The sequence below is a fragment of the Pomacea canaliculata genome, linkage group LG7, assembly GCF_003073045.1.
Source record: "Pomacea canaliculata isolate SZHN2017 linkage group LG7, ASM307304v1, whole genome shotgun sequence".
Lineage (NCBI taxonomy): Eukaryota > Metazoa > Mollusca > Gastropoda > Architaenioglossa > Ampullariidae > Pomacea > Pomacea canaliculata.
The window spans coordinates 18,742,677-18,757,149 of record NC_037596.1 but is presented as its reverse complement, the minus strand read 5'-3'; the positions used below and the strand labels follow the sequence as shown (position 1 = coordinate 18,757,149).

Below are 14,473 nucleotides of genomic sequence, written 5' to 3'. Positions count from 1 at the left end.
GATGTCGAGGCTAAACATTGAGCGAGGGAAGGGTGACATCGATCGTGCCAGTCGCTCATCACGAGACAAGTGGCGAGGATAGCATCCTGCTATTTTCACGCTTTGTGCTACAAGGGAGACAATCCTTCAATTTGGCGGTTCACGTGGGAGGGTGGCCAGGATGTACTCCGGCAGTAGCTGCCCTGTCACAGCTCAACGCATCACGTGTGTGCCCTCATCACAGAATAACGCGCTCATCAGCTGCAGTTGTTGTGAGACCGCGGCGGGCGCACGTGCTTGTTACACGCAGGTCACAGGTCACAGGTCACGGGCGTCGTAGACTTTTTGTTGGCTCCAGGCTACAGTCCAGGCTTTAAAGGCTGAATTTCTTATCTGTCACGTGACTTCACCGAAAAAGGAGGGATAGTGCTGTGTGTCTCATCAACTCGAAATTTGGAGTAAACGATTGCGGAGTGATGTTGATGGTGTTGATGATGGCCAAACCTAAAGGTGCAAAAGCCTTGTGATGTGCCTTCCACATTTGCCGAGCTTTGACACGGCAAACCACTTTCATCCGAGTATGTTGGGTGTGCATGTGTGTGAGAGAGAGAGAGAGGAGTAGTGAGAGGAAGGTGTAAGAAATTTAATTTGTGTGTTTGTGCGTGCGTGTGTGTGCGTGTGTTCGTGTGTTTGACTGCCTACAGTGGGTGTCGTAACCTTGGCAACATTTTAATTCATCGAGTGATAAGAAAATGGCGCTGGAGAGGAAGGGAAAATCAATTTCGTCTCGGTCTTTTTGACTTTGCTGTTTCATTATTCATCTGATAACAAGGAATTTAATTCGAAAAAATAGCATTTATTTGCGGAGGTGCCATTAAAACATTGTTTATATCCTCGTCTGAATCCTCATCGACATTTAATTGGTTTAGCGAGAAGAAATTATAATCGTCCTGTAACAGAGCATGAAATATCTTTGTCATCCACTCACTAACTATTCAACCATCATGGATACACTGGATATTAGTCTTGTGTCAGTACCATCACACGTGTATACTGCAGCAATGCCTACCTTCTGTTGCTACCTGTTCTAGACTGTTTCCTATCTCTAAACACCTTGTGTTGCTACTTCTAGACTATCTCTTATCTATAAACACCATTCTGTTTTTACTTTCTAGACTTCCTATCTATCAACATCATTCTTTCCCTATCCAGTCAGGTACAAATCCAATACCAACATCCTGCTTCTGTCAAAGTCTTGCTGCAGACAATTGTGCAGCACCTAAGGTAATACCATCAAACACTGTTGGATAAACAATGTGTCGACTACATATTTTAAACATAATTTTATAGTCAACATAGTTTATACAATATTTTCATATACCGCTACACATATAAGCGTATATCTAACATATCTTGGTGTAGTGTGTATCGGTAGAAGGTGATCTACAGATGCACCCTGTCAGCCAGCATCATCTACATCACAGTCGCTCCTGGTATTGGAAAATAATGACAACTTTTCTAACACCACGGTTTATTGCTGTTAATTGGCATTTAATCAACGGTCGATGTAGAGGAGTGAGACAAGCACAGTGTCAGTCGCTGGTGGGGAGAAGGTCGGTGTATCGGCGCTGAGACTACGACTGCAGCAACATCACAAATGTCATGTTAGCACCGTGTCCATCTCTGTCACTTGCCGGTTAGCGTTGCTATGAAACCACGTTTAGTTTTCTCCTAATTATCACATTGATTGAATCATCAGCGCGGGCGACATTGCAGTAGATGACAGAGCGGCTCTCAGTTGAAACAGGTCTTGTGGGGCAGCGTGTTGGTGAAGTCTCTGTGATGGTTGTTGATATTGAGGCCAAACTTTTTTTTTTTTTTACTTCCAAATATTTCTGTCGGTTTATTGTCATTGTCTTTAATGAATCTTAGGTCACAAGTCTCAAATGGGGTGTTCAGAGGACACTTAATGAGGACTTGAGACCTACAAACTCACACTAAACAGCCTTTGATTCCTCGGGTACTTTTCTTCAGCAGGGGGATGAGGGAGGGGTGTAAAACATTGTGCTTGTGTAATTGTTGCCGTGTACTTGCAGCTTATAAAGATGTGCACAGATGTGATATTTAATGGTGGATTCAACAGAATAAATTCAAGGTGTTTGACAATATTTTGGTGATCGACCTATGGACTTTTAAAGTTCATACAAGGGTCTGGTCCTGACACTAACTCAAGAGAGTCAAATATGTGTCACCACACACACACACACATTTATATATAAACACAGACACAAGCACACATATATCTGAAATCTTATCATCATCCTCACCACCGGTGTACAGACAGCTTCCAGTGCCCGGATGTGTTTTTGTGATGACTATTGTTAGCAAACTCCGTGACCCCAGCTCACGCGCCTGCTCTTAAATCTACCCGTGACCTCACTTGTCAGCGGCCTTCGTTTCTTCCAAACTGCATCTGCACACGTGCGGTGAGTGGCATTTGATGATAGCACCACCCATGCAGGCGTGCGCCTGTCGGCCCCACTCGTGACTGCACCGCACCATGGCGGAGCTTGCAGGGCTAATCAATAGGCTGTGCGACTTGATTGCTTTATCTGCCTAATTTAGTTTGCGCTCAAAACGTGAGCCTGTGAAGGGGGGTATTTACACTCACAGAGTTACCAAGCTCCACCAGGCACCACCAGACATATGCATCGATTTCCGTTCGATAAATTTCCCGCCATCCTCCGTCGAAAGCTACGGGCTTATTAAGGGGGGATAATTGCTTGGGCCTGACGTTCAAGGGAAGTAAGCAGGGCATCGTGCGCGCTCGCTCTCTTCCTTCATCCACTGCTCGTCTTGGGTGTCAGTCCAGCGCGTGCACTTCGCGTGCGGTGATGGCGGACAGACGCCAGGCCAGGATTTGGGAGTTTGTGCTTCTTTTCGTCTTCCTTTTTGTCGGATTCGACGTCGTTGCAGAGGAAAATGGTAAGTGATATGTTTCTTGTATTTATGTGATTTTTGTTTGTTTGTTTTTACACTTATATTTGTCTCTTGCAATGCCGTTCACGTTCCTTCCATAGCTTGTTTTATACATTTAGAACCCTTCATTCCTTCCCCCCACCAAAAAAATCTCTTTATATGAACTTCGCTTACCTCAGTAGTGAAAGGTCTGAAAAATCCACTCTAAAACGAACTTCACAATTATTATTTTTTTTATGGTCGAAAGTAAATGTAACACTGTTGTGTTCAGACATAGTGACATGTCTATTTCTTCACAGAGTTTGCTTAAATCAGTCACAAGAAGAGCATCCACCCTGTATTCTCTGTATAAATAGGCGGTGACATGGCCTCCCGGATATCAATTAACGAGTTGTAAACAGGATTTGTCTCCATGGTGTAGCATTTGTACAGGTGAGGTTATGCAACCCAGCAGAAGCCTACATAGACCTGCTACCCTAGAAAATTTGATTAAAGTCTTACCGGTTTACAGTAATTTACATATCACACAGTGTCCTGCAAAAAAAAAAAGAGACTAAATTCTTGAATGTTTTCCTTCTGTCAGCTGGTATGTCTGTTGTTCCTGATGGTAGTGCAGTTAGTGGTGCTGTTGCTGATAATGTTAGCTTAGTTTTGTCACTGTCCCGTTATTTGTTATTTAAATTAGTCGTGAAATTAATGATTATCCAGCACTTAAAAAGATGGACATGTCATCATCGCATTCTTAAGACATTTTTCCACTAATTTCTTGACTATTCATAACTTCGTATGCACAGGCTACAAAATTTAAAACAATAATAAATAATTTTCTTGAATAAATAAATAAATAATTTTCTTGAATAGGTCATGGCGCTTGACTGCTGAAACATTCCCCTATGTAAGATAGTTAACAATGTTGTTAATTTTATAGTAGTAATTTTTTTAATTTCTTCCCAGTAAATTATCTATCATTACCATTGTCAAGACAAAATTAACAAGTGTGTCAGTTGGCTGTGGCTTGTGATGTTGAAGAGACTAACCTCCTCCTCTCAGTGCCTCCCATAAGTGCTCCTCGACTTGTTTTTGACTTCCGCGTGTTCGTCAGGTGCCATTAGAGGTGTCAGCTAAAGATGAGGTGGTCTGCCCTACCTAACCATCTCCACTGTGCCAATCAATAGTTCATTTCCCACAATTCAAAGCAAACTGGATTCAGCAGCTGAGTCTGACTGCAGCCCGCCCTCTAGTGGAGGCCACTTGTATGGTAGTTGCATTTCCTGTCGGAATTCACCTTCTGAAGGAGGGGAAGTCGCTTCGTTTAATGCTTTATCAAATGGCTGGCAGTGTTTCCAAACTCTGCGATATTCAATGTCGTAACTGCTATCAGGATAATTGCCATTCCACCGAAACTGTAGAGAAGGCTGAAATAGTCTGAGAAAATGTTAGCAAAATTATGGAACTTTTCTTACAGCCATGGGAATGAAGTTCAGAAATGTTTCTATCGTCTGAGGTGTATTCCATTAGGCATCTCAATGTACTCGGGGTATGCTCTCCCTCTCTTCTAAGCTTTCGGGATGAGCGAATCTAAAACAAGAATTAATTTTTTTTCATACAATGTAAGGTTAAAAAACCGAATGACATTTAAATGTATTAAAATACAGGGATATTTGCCAAAAATCGAACATAGCAACTCATTTCTAGCATTTCTTCGGTTAAAATATTTCGTTTTCAGTTGCAAGAAGTTAAAGTATTTTGCAAGTAAATGTAAGATTAAGAACGTTTGATGCCATTGCTAAATTTTCGTTCAAAAGTCGACAATATCATCGAGGAATTGATAATATTTTTCTATGGAAAAAAATTGGATTTTAACTTGGGAATCACAGAAATGTATTCTTCATCTTTTATTGAAGGTCGCATCTGGCATGAAATATAGATCACTGTTCTAGGTGCTGTTCCATCTTGCCTGCACAAGAAGGATGTTGTAATGGAAACTGAATTATTAATAGTTTTCTGCCTGCATGGATTTCATCCGCCCCCATTTTTCTTTCAACAAGGCATTAATATTCCGAATCGAAATGCAATTTAGGGGCGTTTTTGAGCGGAACTCTTGCAGGATATGAGTTCACTATCGGTGTGTCGGCACGAGAGCGTGTCGTGGGTAGACAGGAGGGTGGCCACAGGGTCTTGTGTGCAGGAGGGAGTGTAGCAGATGTAGCAACACCAGTCTCCATCCTGTGCTTGTGTAGCACAATTTGTCAGGAACCTGACTTAGTATTTCTATTCTATAATTTGTTTTTAAAGTGTTTATCGGCATTTTTCCATAACTCGCAAATAAAAAAATTAATAACCACTAAATTGAATCGACAGAGCAGCAAAGAGTTAAAAAGGAATAAAGATTCAGATACAGATACAGGGTATGGATGTCATGTGTATGTATGAGCACACACACAGTTCTTTCCCGATGGCGAGCTCTTACATAAGTACACATAGCATGTCCATATATACACATGCACACACATGAGAGAGAGAGGGAAAGAAAAAAAAAATAACGGCAACGCCAGACAGAAAGGAAAACAGATTGTGACAGAAATGAAGATGGATGGGAAAGTAGCCCGACAGTTGCGCAGCCAATTAGTTGGATACTCAGGGAGGTGAACTGATAGGCTGACATATAGACAGACTGACTTCCGAATAAAACTTCATCCCCTAATCTTTCTCTCCTTCACTTGTTGTCCTTATTATTTTACCGCCCTCTGTCCGGTACGCACCAACATGACCATTAGTAATGAAAGAAAGAAGGAATAAAAAAAGAAATGTACCCTGCAGAAGGAATAAGGAAATAACTGTAACCTACAGAAGGAATAAAGAGATAAATGTACCTGCAGAAGGACTAAAGAAATAACTGTAACCTATAGAAGGAATAAAGAGATAAATTTACCCTACAGAAGGAATAAAGAAAGAACTGTACCCTACAGAAGGAGGATAGGTTGACCCTGAGGATCACAAACATCATGGTGCTGAGGAGATTTGCACCCTGGGTGCACTGACTGGCCTGCTGGTTCATTTGGTGAAGAGAATAGAGATGTCAGCGACGGTGGCTTTAACGGTCTTGGCGAGGACAGTTATCGATTAGCATCTTAAAGATTTAGTCTCATTGTTCTGGTTCTTCACTTGCCTTTTACACCCTTTTCACTTCTTTCCTTCCGTCTTTCATAATCTGTCTTTCTGATGGCTGGTTGGTCTTTCTTTCTCTTTCTTTCTTTGTTTTTCAATTTTTTCAATTATTTCCCTTTTGTTTGATTTTCTTTTTGTTGTTTAAGGATTCTTAGTGTAACTATATATTATCTTTTTTGCATTTAGATTTTTATCTTCTTGGCTAGTTGTCTTTCGTGTATCCAGGTTAAATAGTAACCCATCTTTTCTCTCAGATCTTTCATTCAGAGAAGGGTAACTTGAAGGACCTCCAAATACACAAAAATTTCATTGGTGAACGTTTACCAGTTTTTAAAATGAACTAAATTATGGCCAGTAAACCTTTAGCTTCTTAGGATATTTAGGACAATTAAAGCAACAGTCAGTGCGTGTGTGTGATTGTAAGCAATAATCTTTTTCTTTATTTACTCTGTTTTTCTTTATTTACCCAAAACATATAAAAAATACACACAATAGCACATATATGTATGTACGTAAGCATGCCATATGTTGTGAAAGAAGTACAGTCTGTTTGATGTATTTGTGTCATCAAGATGTCACCCATGGTGTTGAACACAAGGCATGGTGATCTTCCTCATGGGAACTTTATTTTGATATTCATTTGATTTTCATACCCCTTTTTTAAAACAAATATTTACAATCGTGCTTATTCCTAATTATTTATCCTTCCTTTCTTCATAGGAATGAGTGTATCCCCTTTTTACGGCCAGCCTACCATACTGGAGGTGCAGTGTTCAGGATCCGGTCTGGAGGCCAACTCCAAGCTGGTTTCTCTCGCTCTGTACGGGAGCTCCAAGAGCAGCATCGTGGCCTCCGTCAACTTAGTGAACAAAGAGTGCTCCACCTCCGACACTTTCTCGTCTTGTGAGATCCACAGCAACGACGACCGCAGGACGGCAGTGAAGTCGCTGGTGTTTGACCTGCGCGAGGGCGAGGAGAGACAATATGGCTGCGAGGTCAACAGCCTCAGGCCCAGAGGCGGTCGCAGATCTCCAACTGGTCGCTGCTGGTGAAAGCGATGAGTAAGTGATGAGTGAGTAGAGGAGACAAGTCATGTGTTACAGAGGAAAGAAAGCTGTTTTGATGATTTGTAAGAACACTACTTTTCCTTCAGTTTTTTTTTTTTTTGTGTGTGAAAATGAGGAGAACGGTGAAGTGTTGACAGGCAGCTTTTCATCTCCTTATGTCTCTTCCTCTTTCTCAAACACTCGCAATCCCTCCCCTCTCCACAAATACGCATCCACGTACATCACACGTACACAGGTAAACACGCAAACTCGTGCTAAACCAGGTGGCGGTCATGTCTCAAACTATTTGCTCTGGTTGCAGACGATGTTAAGACAACTAGTTTTACTTCTATTGGAGCTCTAGGTTACGAATTCTTGTCTCGCCTGTTGTACAATTATTAAAACTTCTAAAGGTGCGTGTGTGTCCCACACAGGTACCCGCACCTGTACGGCATGCATGCCATGGACGGCGCGCGCACACACACACAAACAAACAGACCTACCGAATAGAATAAGAAGAATCGTGCATTAATGCACTCGGGGTGACTCAAACATGCACAAGGCTGTAGTATTTGCTTTGAAAGCTAATTAATTATTGCAGTGAATTTATTGTTGTACAGGGATGCTGCTTAAATATACACTTGAATGTACTTGTACAGGGATGCTACCTAAATATACAAAACTGTAGTGTTTGTACAGCCAGAACTCAAATATATACATGGCTGTTACCCTTGTACAGAAATACTACTCAGGTAGACATATACATAAATACTGTGTAGTACTTCTACAGTTCAGTATGCTGTCAACTTTCACGGAGATAAACTCGTTTTATCCAAAGTGGTTAGAGCTGTGTTTTTAATCCACATTCTTGTCTGCTCCTGGTAAATACCCCGGAGGCACCCGTTGTAGAATAGTGCATTCAGTAGTTTGTTGTATACAATAGGTACCGCCTGTATAGTAGGTCCTGTCTGTACTCAGTCGGGTGGCTGTAACCTAGTCTACCACCTCGTAGGTCGACTGATACACATTGTATACAGTCACTGATGCCTGAGGTACGGTGATGGTTGTAGATGGTTCCTATTACATATCCTGTACACTAACATGTGGATCATGTAATGTATTGTGTGATTGCTGCTACAGTCCATGAACACAGGGACGACAGTTCCGCTTGCGTGCTGTAACCCGGGTACCTGTCATCTGCCGGAACTGACTCCTACAATACATCTGTTAGCTGATATTGGGATTCCTACCTCGGGTGGACTTTAGTCATCAGCTATTGATATCCATTGGCTTTAGATAAGTCGGTGTCGCTGGTTGGCTGTGTATTTCTCTGATTTCGTCATCTCAATTTATATTCGTGTGTGTCTGTGTGATGGAGATGGAGGGGTAAATATTTTGTGGGAGGGGGAGGTATTTTTATGTGTGATTGTATCTGTGTACACGTGTGTTTGTGTGTGTGGTTGTGTGTGTGTGTGTATGGTGGGTGGTGGTTTATGTCTGCGTGTGCGTGTTTGTGTCTGTGTCTGTATTTGTGAGAGATAGAAAGACAAGAACTGTGTCTGTACGTGTATCAGGTTACGCGCGTCTTGCCGTTGCTAACGATTGGGCGACGTCACGGCTGCAGCACGGCAAGTAGACAGCAGCTCGGGTTTCTGCTGTACACTACACACCACAACCACTTTTTTTTTTGGCCGCACAAACTGCGGGTGGAAAATGTGGATTTATTAGTGCCGTTTGACTGATGGCGCGAGAGTCCGAGAGGGACTGCGGGATAATTCGCAAATCAATAGAAATAATCCGGCCAACCTTCCTCCTGTCCATCTGCTTTCCTGTTTTCTAAACCCTCCCACCAGGCAGTGTAGGGATCGTCCGCACCTCCTCCCCTTCCTCCGCCTCCATCTCCCTTCTCAGACCCGCCCAGCGATGATCGTAGTCGGCTGCAGAGAAAAAGATGAGGCAAGGGGCGCAACCGCGTTATCTACCTGTTTGCTTAAGGGGAAGTAACTCCTAGCGACGGCCTTCTGGCAGTCCAGGAAAGCTCGATGCTGTTGGGTGTCTAATGAGGGAATAATACGGACTGCCTGGCCTGGCTCTAAGCGCGGGATGGGCCCAGCACCAGTCTCAACAGTGACTCCAGCCATGGCAGTGTCGACACTAGCAGGCAACAGCAGCATCGTCAGCTGCCAGATGGCGCGGGTGTTGATGGTGTGTCTGCTTCTTCTGTGGACGCTGGGTTCTGCGGAGACTAGAATCAGTGGTGAGTCCAAGAACGCAATTTTCTCACTTTAATTTATTGTATGTGATATGTCGAGACTATCTTCAATCAAATCGAGACCAGATTTTTAAATTATTTCTTAGCTGTGGCGTGCATCGTGTAGGGTTCGAGTACAGAAAGTGTAGTTATTGCAGTTTTTAATTTTTGTGATCAAAATGGCTTTTAAAGATTTAAAAAAATTATAATGATGGAGGTAAAATCTTTGCAGTTTCTGGTCTCTCGAGCTCATCCATCAAGTATATACTTTGTTTTGTCCGACTGTACATAATGGGAGGATGCGCGAGGGGCTAAGACAGTCTTTTCAATGCGGCGGCACGAAATGTGTCGTCTGCTAAACCTACCCTGACGTCACGGAGCGTGGCAGATATTGACGCAGGCGCAACAAGACTGGCCTCATTACACTCGCCTTGTTGACGGCCTCTCAAAAGGGCGAGTGTCTGCAAATAACCCTCCCAACGATCGGCAAGCAAATATGCAGATGAGATCGTGCACGTGCGAAAATGAGAGAAATCACGGAGCATGCGCACAGAAGTAGCTGTACATTATGTCAGTCCCCTCCTCCTCCTCCCAACATCGTTGTCCGCTGTTCTTGCAGTTTATTCTTTCTGACATGCATTGTAGGTTATAGTGGTGTCTACATGTTACTTCTACAGACAGACCGACACACGGTGGGTTATGAGACATACGCTGCCCCTCATGAGAGAAAATCTGTTTCATTGTGATTCGTATCTTAATGCGGCACTCATTAATACCTCGCAATATTGAGATTCCATATAACAGTCTGGGATAGAAGACTTCGATTGTTTGCATATACGGATGCTTGTTTTTTACATATATATATATATTTATCCTTGTTATTATGAGAAATTTAATGGGTAAAGTAAGTGAGTCAATATATTAATTTATTTAAATTATTGACAAGGACTGACTCTGTAAACGTTGTTGACATTGTGGACATTGTTGTACCTGCCATTGGTGCTATTACAGGATTGACTTACCGTCCCTTTGGAGGGTCCCCCTCCGTGCTGGAGCTTCAGTGCACGGGGAAGGTCTTGCCAGGCGACCTGAACCTCGTGTCCATCTCGCTGTACGAGACTCGCAACAAGAACAAGAGTCTGGCCTCCGTCACCCTCCTCCTCAACTCCAAGTGCACCACTTCCGACATGTTCTCGTCCTGCGAGATTGACGCCCAAAACACCCGTAACACGGCCGTCAGGGCCCTCCTCCTTGACCTCCGACCCGGCCAGGTCCGAGAGTTCGGGTGTGACGTCACCGTGCTGGTGGGCGCCAGGTCGCAGACGTTAACGTGGCAGCTAGACGTGAGGGCGCTGCGTGAGTAGAGTTTGAGGTCTTGAGGCATGTGTGAGTAGAGAGGGAAGGTCTACCCGATTTTTTTTTCGCTGTATGTGTGTGAAGTCTGTGTGTGTGTGACATCGTGTGTGATTGTGTGACATGGATGCCGACAGGTTCTACGCGTGTGTGTGTATACAATAAGCCGCTGCCTTCGTCTTGAATTTCCAGCCGTTGACAGAAATGGCGCGAGGTGTCACCCGGAGCACTGCATGACATGAATGTTTTAGCGCTGCATCTCGCTGACCTCTAGCCCGGCCTCACCCACCCGCCTGTGGCTTCTCAACACGTGTACACGGCCCAGGCTCCATCGTGCCAAAACTCGCCCCAGGCGGGAGACAACCCAATCGATAATTTGTTCGGGGGCTTAATCCGTCAGGCTTCAAGTTCTCTTTAAATGACCCTCCGTGTCAATGTGGGTGCACGCGTGTCTACGTGTCTGTGTGTGCGTGTGTCTGTATCGGCGTGTCTGTGTGTGTGTGTTGCGCGCGCGATAGAATTACAAGCAAGCAAACACAAATACAGACATACAGACAGACAGAAAGGTTGTCCTGCGATTGTCCTCCCTGTTTTTTCTGTGCAAAGTCAGGACAACATGGAACTGTTATCGTCAAGATTAACACTAATCACTCGTTTTTGTTGATTATGAGGTCTGATTGTGTTTTGAAGGAAGGCTTTTTGCGTTAATGAGAAGATGCTTCATAGAGTCACCTCCCTTAGTTGCCTGTCACGTTGCGTACAAAGCTGGGTGCAGCCCCCTGGCAGGCAGTCTTACCACACTTACATCGTCTTTCCCTGGGTGAGGTCAGCCAGGAGAAGTGCATTCAATATTAATTGTATGGTATGTCAGTTGAGGAATGTCATCATATGGAGTCAAGGAGTGCGACCCTCCATCCTCATCACACACACGCGAGCACAACCACGCAAACATCTATTCACGCACACACGCTGTCTGACGTGTAGGCCGCACGTGCACACAATGCTTTGCACTGCTTGACTCGCACACTGATGCCCTCGTGCACTCGCTTACCCAGTGGAGAGAAACGTAAAATATAAGAGAGAACATGGAAATCGATTAAATAGGACGAGCGTGGAGCTCGGCAATGATGTTTCCTCTTAGGACATCTTAGATGATATCTCTGTAGACCCCACTCTCCCCGCCCCCATCTTGCCTACGTCACATAGGCATCCATGCACGTGCACACGTTTATTTCTATTTCCTCACTCAAGATGAAACAAAATGTTTCATCAGCATTCGTCAGCCAGAACTGATTAAGGAAATGAGTGAATGGTGACCCTATCTAAAAAATTCTCAGTAAAAGTAATTTGCTTTGATTTAATCATACAGGCTTTCACACAAACATCACTAAACTCATTTTTTTTCTCACGTTCTCTCTCTCACACACACAGTAGAAAGAGAGATGTAGAGATATCTGCAGGGCATTGTCAGTACTTAAAAATTAAATTGACTTTTCGATTCTGCAGACAATTTTGAGTCCGATCGTGCCATCTCATTTAATCCTGTTCGGAAATTTATTTCAAAGTTGACTGCGTTTATTTCCTCGGCATAAAATCTCTCCAGCAGAAAGTTTTAATGGCACTTTCCTGTGCAGACCGATAGGTGTGCTTTGTGTGTCTTGCAAGGCCGGCCTGTCACGTGATTCTTATTCCGTGTTGAATGTTTAAAGACCAAGGTTAGCGATTTGGTGTTTGTCGACCTCTCCTTGTTCACGCCGCGCCATGATTACGTGTCATTTGGCTGTAAATAATCAGCAACTAATCGATAGTCCGGGGCTGGTGATGGAGAGAGGAAATGATTGACATGAGTACTGCGAGGGTGGCGACACCACAGCTGCTGGTACAGAGAGTTGCAGGTGTGCAGGTACAAACTAGCCTCTTAGTGGTATACACACCTACACTCAGTGGCATACCTCAGGGGTATACCAGCATTCAGAAGGTTGACTACCTTTATTACCTGAGAAATACCTCACAGCAAGAGCTGAGGGCAAATGTTGAAACAATAGAAACAAGTGAAATGTTTAAGATATTGAGCACATGCAACAAGGCTTGATGCTCAACATGTGGGTAGGAGGTAGATGGTAACAATACCACATCTCCACTTACACATCGAGTCTTAAGGTAGCATGGAGCTGAGTGGATGGGTGGGTTTCTTCTTTTTCGGCCTTTCTCTGAATTACGTTCTATTTCAAGACATTTGCCTACTTCATTAACATAGTATCATAACATATTAATTATCTGCAGATCAATCACTGGGTGATTACTGACTTTGTTGATATATGGGTATTCTGATATATAGATATAAGGGTAGACGGAGGTTAGACATCAACATGCTAACGGTTTGCTCTCTCATTGCATTTGGTCAAGAAAGTCAGACCACGTCCTTCTGACTGAAATACCCGGCTTTTCCACTTTCCTGTCTTTTGGTATGGAACCACATCTGCTTCTCCTTCTGTCACTAAAGGGGTCAAATAAAGAGCAAGTTAATTATAGAAAGTTAAGGCCAGACACCGGTCGAAAAATTGTCAAAAATTTTACATTTTGGCCATTTTCAGATTACTTCATACTGTCAAAGTTCATATTTTGTTTCTATTCACTCGCCAAGTGGTTTTTCATAGAATAATCTAGAAATATGTCTATTTTGTCAATGAAAACATCTACTTCTATCCTATTTACTTTTCCCGAGCGCAGAATTAGCGAGAATAGAGAATGTTTGAGACATAGCAACACACCTCGCCACGTGGGCAACTGTGTCACATCGTATATCGGTCGAAAGGTCATGACATGAATTTTCAAACAAAGGCTGAGTCAAAACCCTTAGAAGGCCCCAAGCTATGATACAAGCTCTTTTCTAGACGACACAAAGGGTCGGAAACTTCCTTATATGGACGCATGCGTAACATACTTTGCATATAGCCAATCAGAATTCACTAATGCCGACCTAGACGGGGTCATAGGGCACACGAACACGCTTCGGCTGTGCTCGGGTATCCCACAAGGCAACTGTCATGGCCTCCGGATGTGTAAACAAATGGCGACGCAATTCAAAGCTTGTTCTGGGATATTTTCTTTTCTAAGACATTAACGTTAATATTACATGTTCATTGTGCCTGTCAGACGCTCATTTCTTCTCACAATACCACGTGCAAAAAAATAAAAACCACGTGGACATTCTTAGACCGTCGTAGCAGCTAAAAAAAGTAACTTAGTGAACCGAATTCGGCTGTCGAAAACACCATCAGTCATGTGGTAAGCGAGCTGAAAATAAAGCGAAGTTTTCATTTCTGCTGCAAACCTCGGTAGTAATCAGGACTAGATGCGAACATTTACACATTTGAGTCAACTTGCAATACTAGTTATTATGTACTTTGTCAGGAATGTAGGAAACAGAGCTTACATCATTTGCACAGAAAACAAAGGTTGGGTGGGGGTTGGATGGTCTTACTCCAACCAAATGTAACAGAATGTGAAGACAATTATGTATAGCATTCCTAACAAACAATGAAAACTGCTATCTAGTCAAGTTTGAAGCCATTCAGTGTCTAGAGAACACATCATTGTCAGCCCCCTAAAAGGCCATGCAGACAGCTGGTGCTTTTCCCAGAAATCTTTGACAGAAAATAAGATACCCCCTAGCTACAAAAATCAACCATCTTTA

General features: G+C 43.2%; 3 protein-coding genes across 3 annotated transcripts in view; all 3 read left to right on the top strand.

Moving 5' to 3' along the window:
- LOC112568945 overlaps positions 1 to 14,473 on the top strand; it is a 197,683-nt gene that overhangs the window by 41,370 nt on the left and 141,840 nt on the right. The gene's annotated exons all lie outside the window — the stretch shown is intronic.
- Positions 1 to 14,473, top strand: part of LOC112568946 — an 88,148-nt gene that overhangs the window by 27,444 nt on the left and 46,231 nt on the right. The window lies entirely within an intron of this gene.
- Positions 1,369 to 7,249, top strand: LOC112568951. The gene is made up of 2 exons (XM_025246539.1): positions 1,369 to 2,964; positions 6,847 to 7,249. The coding sequence occupies exons 1-2, from the start codon at positions 2,874 to 2,876 to the stop codon at positions 7,176 to 7,178; spliced, it is 423 nt and encodes a 140-aa protein (XP_025102324.1). The 5' UTR covers positions 1,369 to 2,873; the 3' UTR covers positions 7,179 to 7,249.

Coding starts and splice junctions, on each gene's coding strand:
- LOC112568951 (XM_025246539.1), top strand. CDS start 2,874: ATGGCGGACAGACGCCAGGCCAGGATTTGGGAGTTTGTGCTTCTTTTC. Junction 2,965..6,846: donor CGTCGTTGCAGAGGAAAATG/GTAAGTGATATG, acceptor CTTTCTTCATAG/GAATGAGTGTATCCCCTTTT.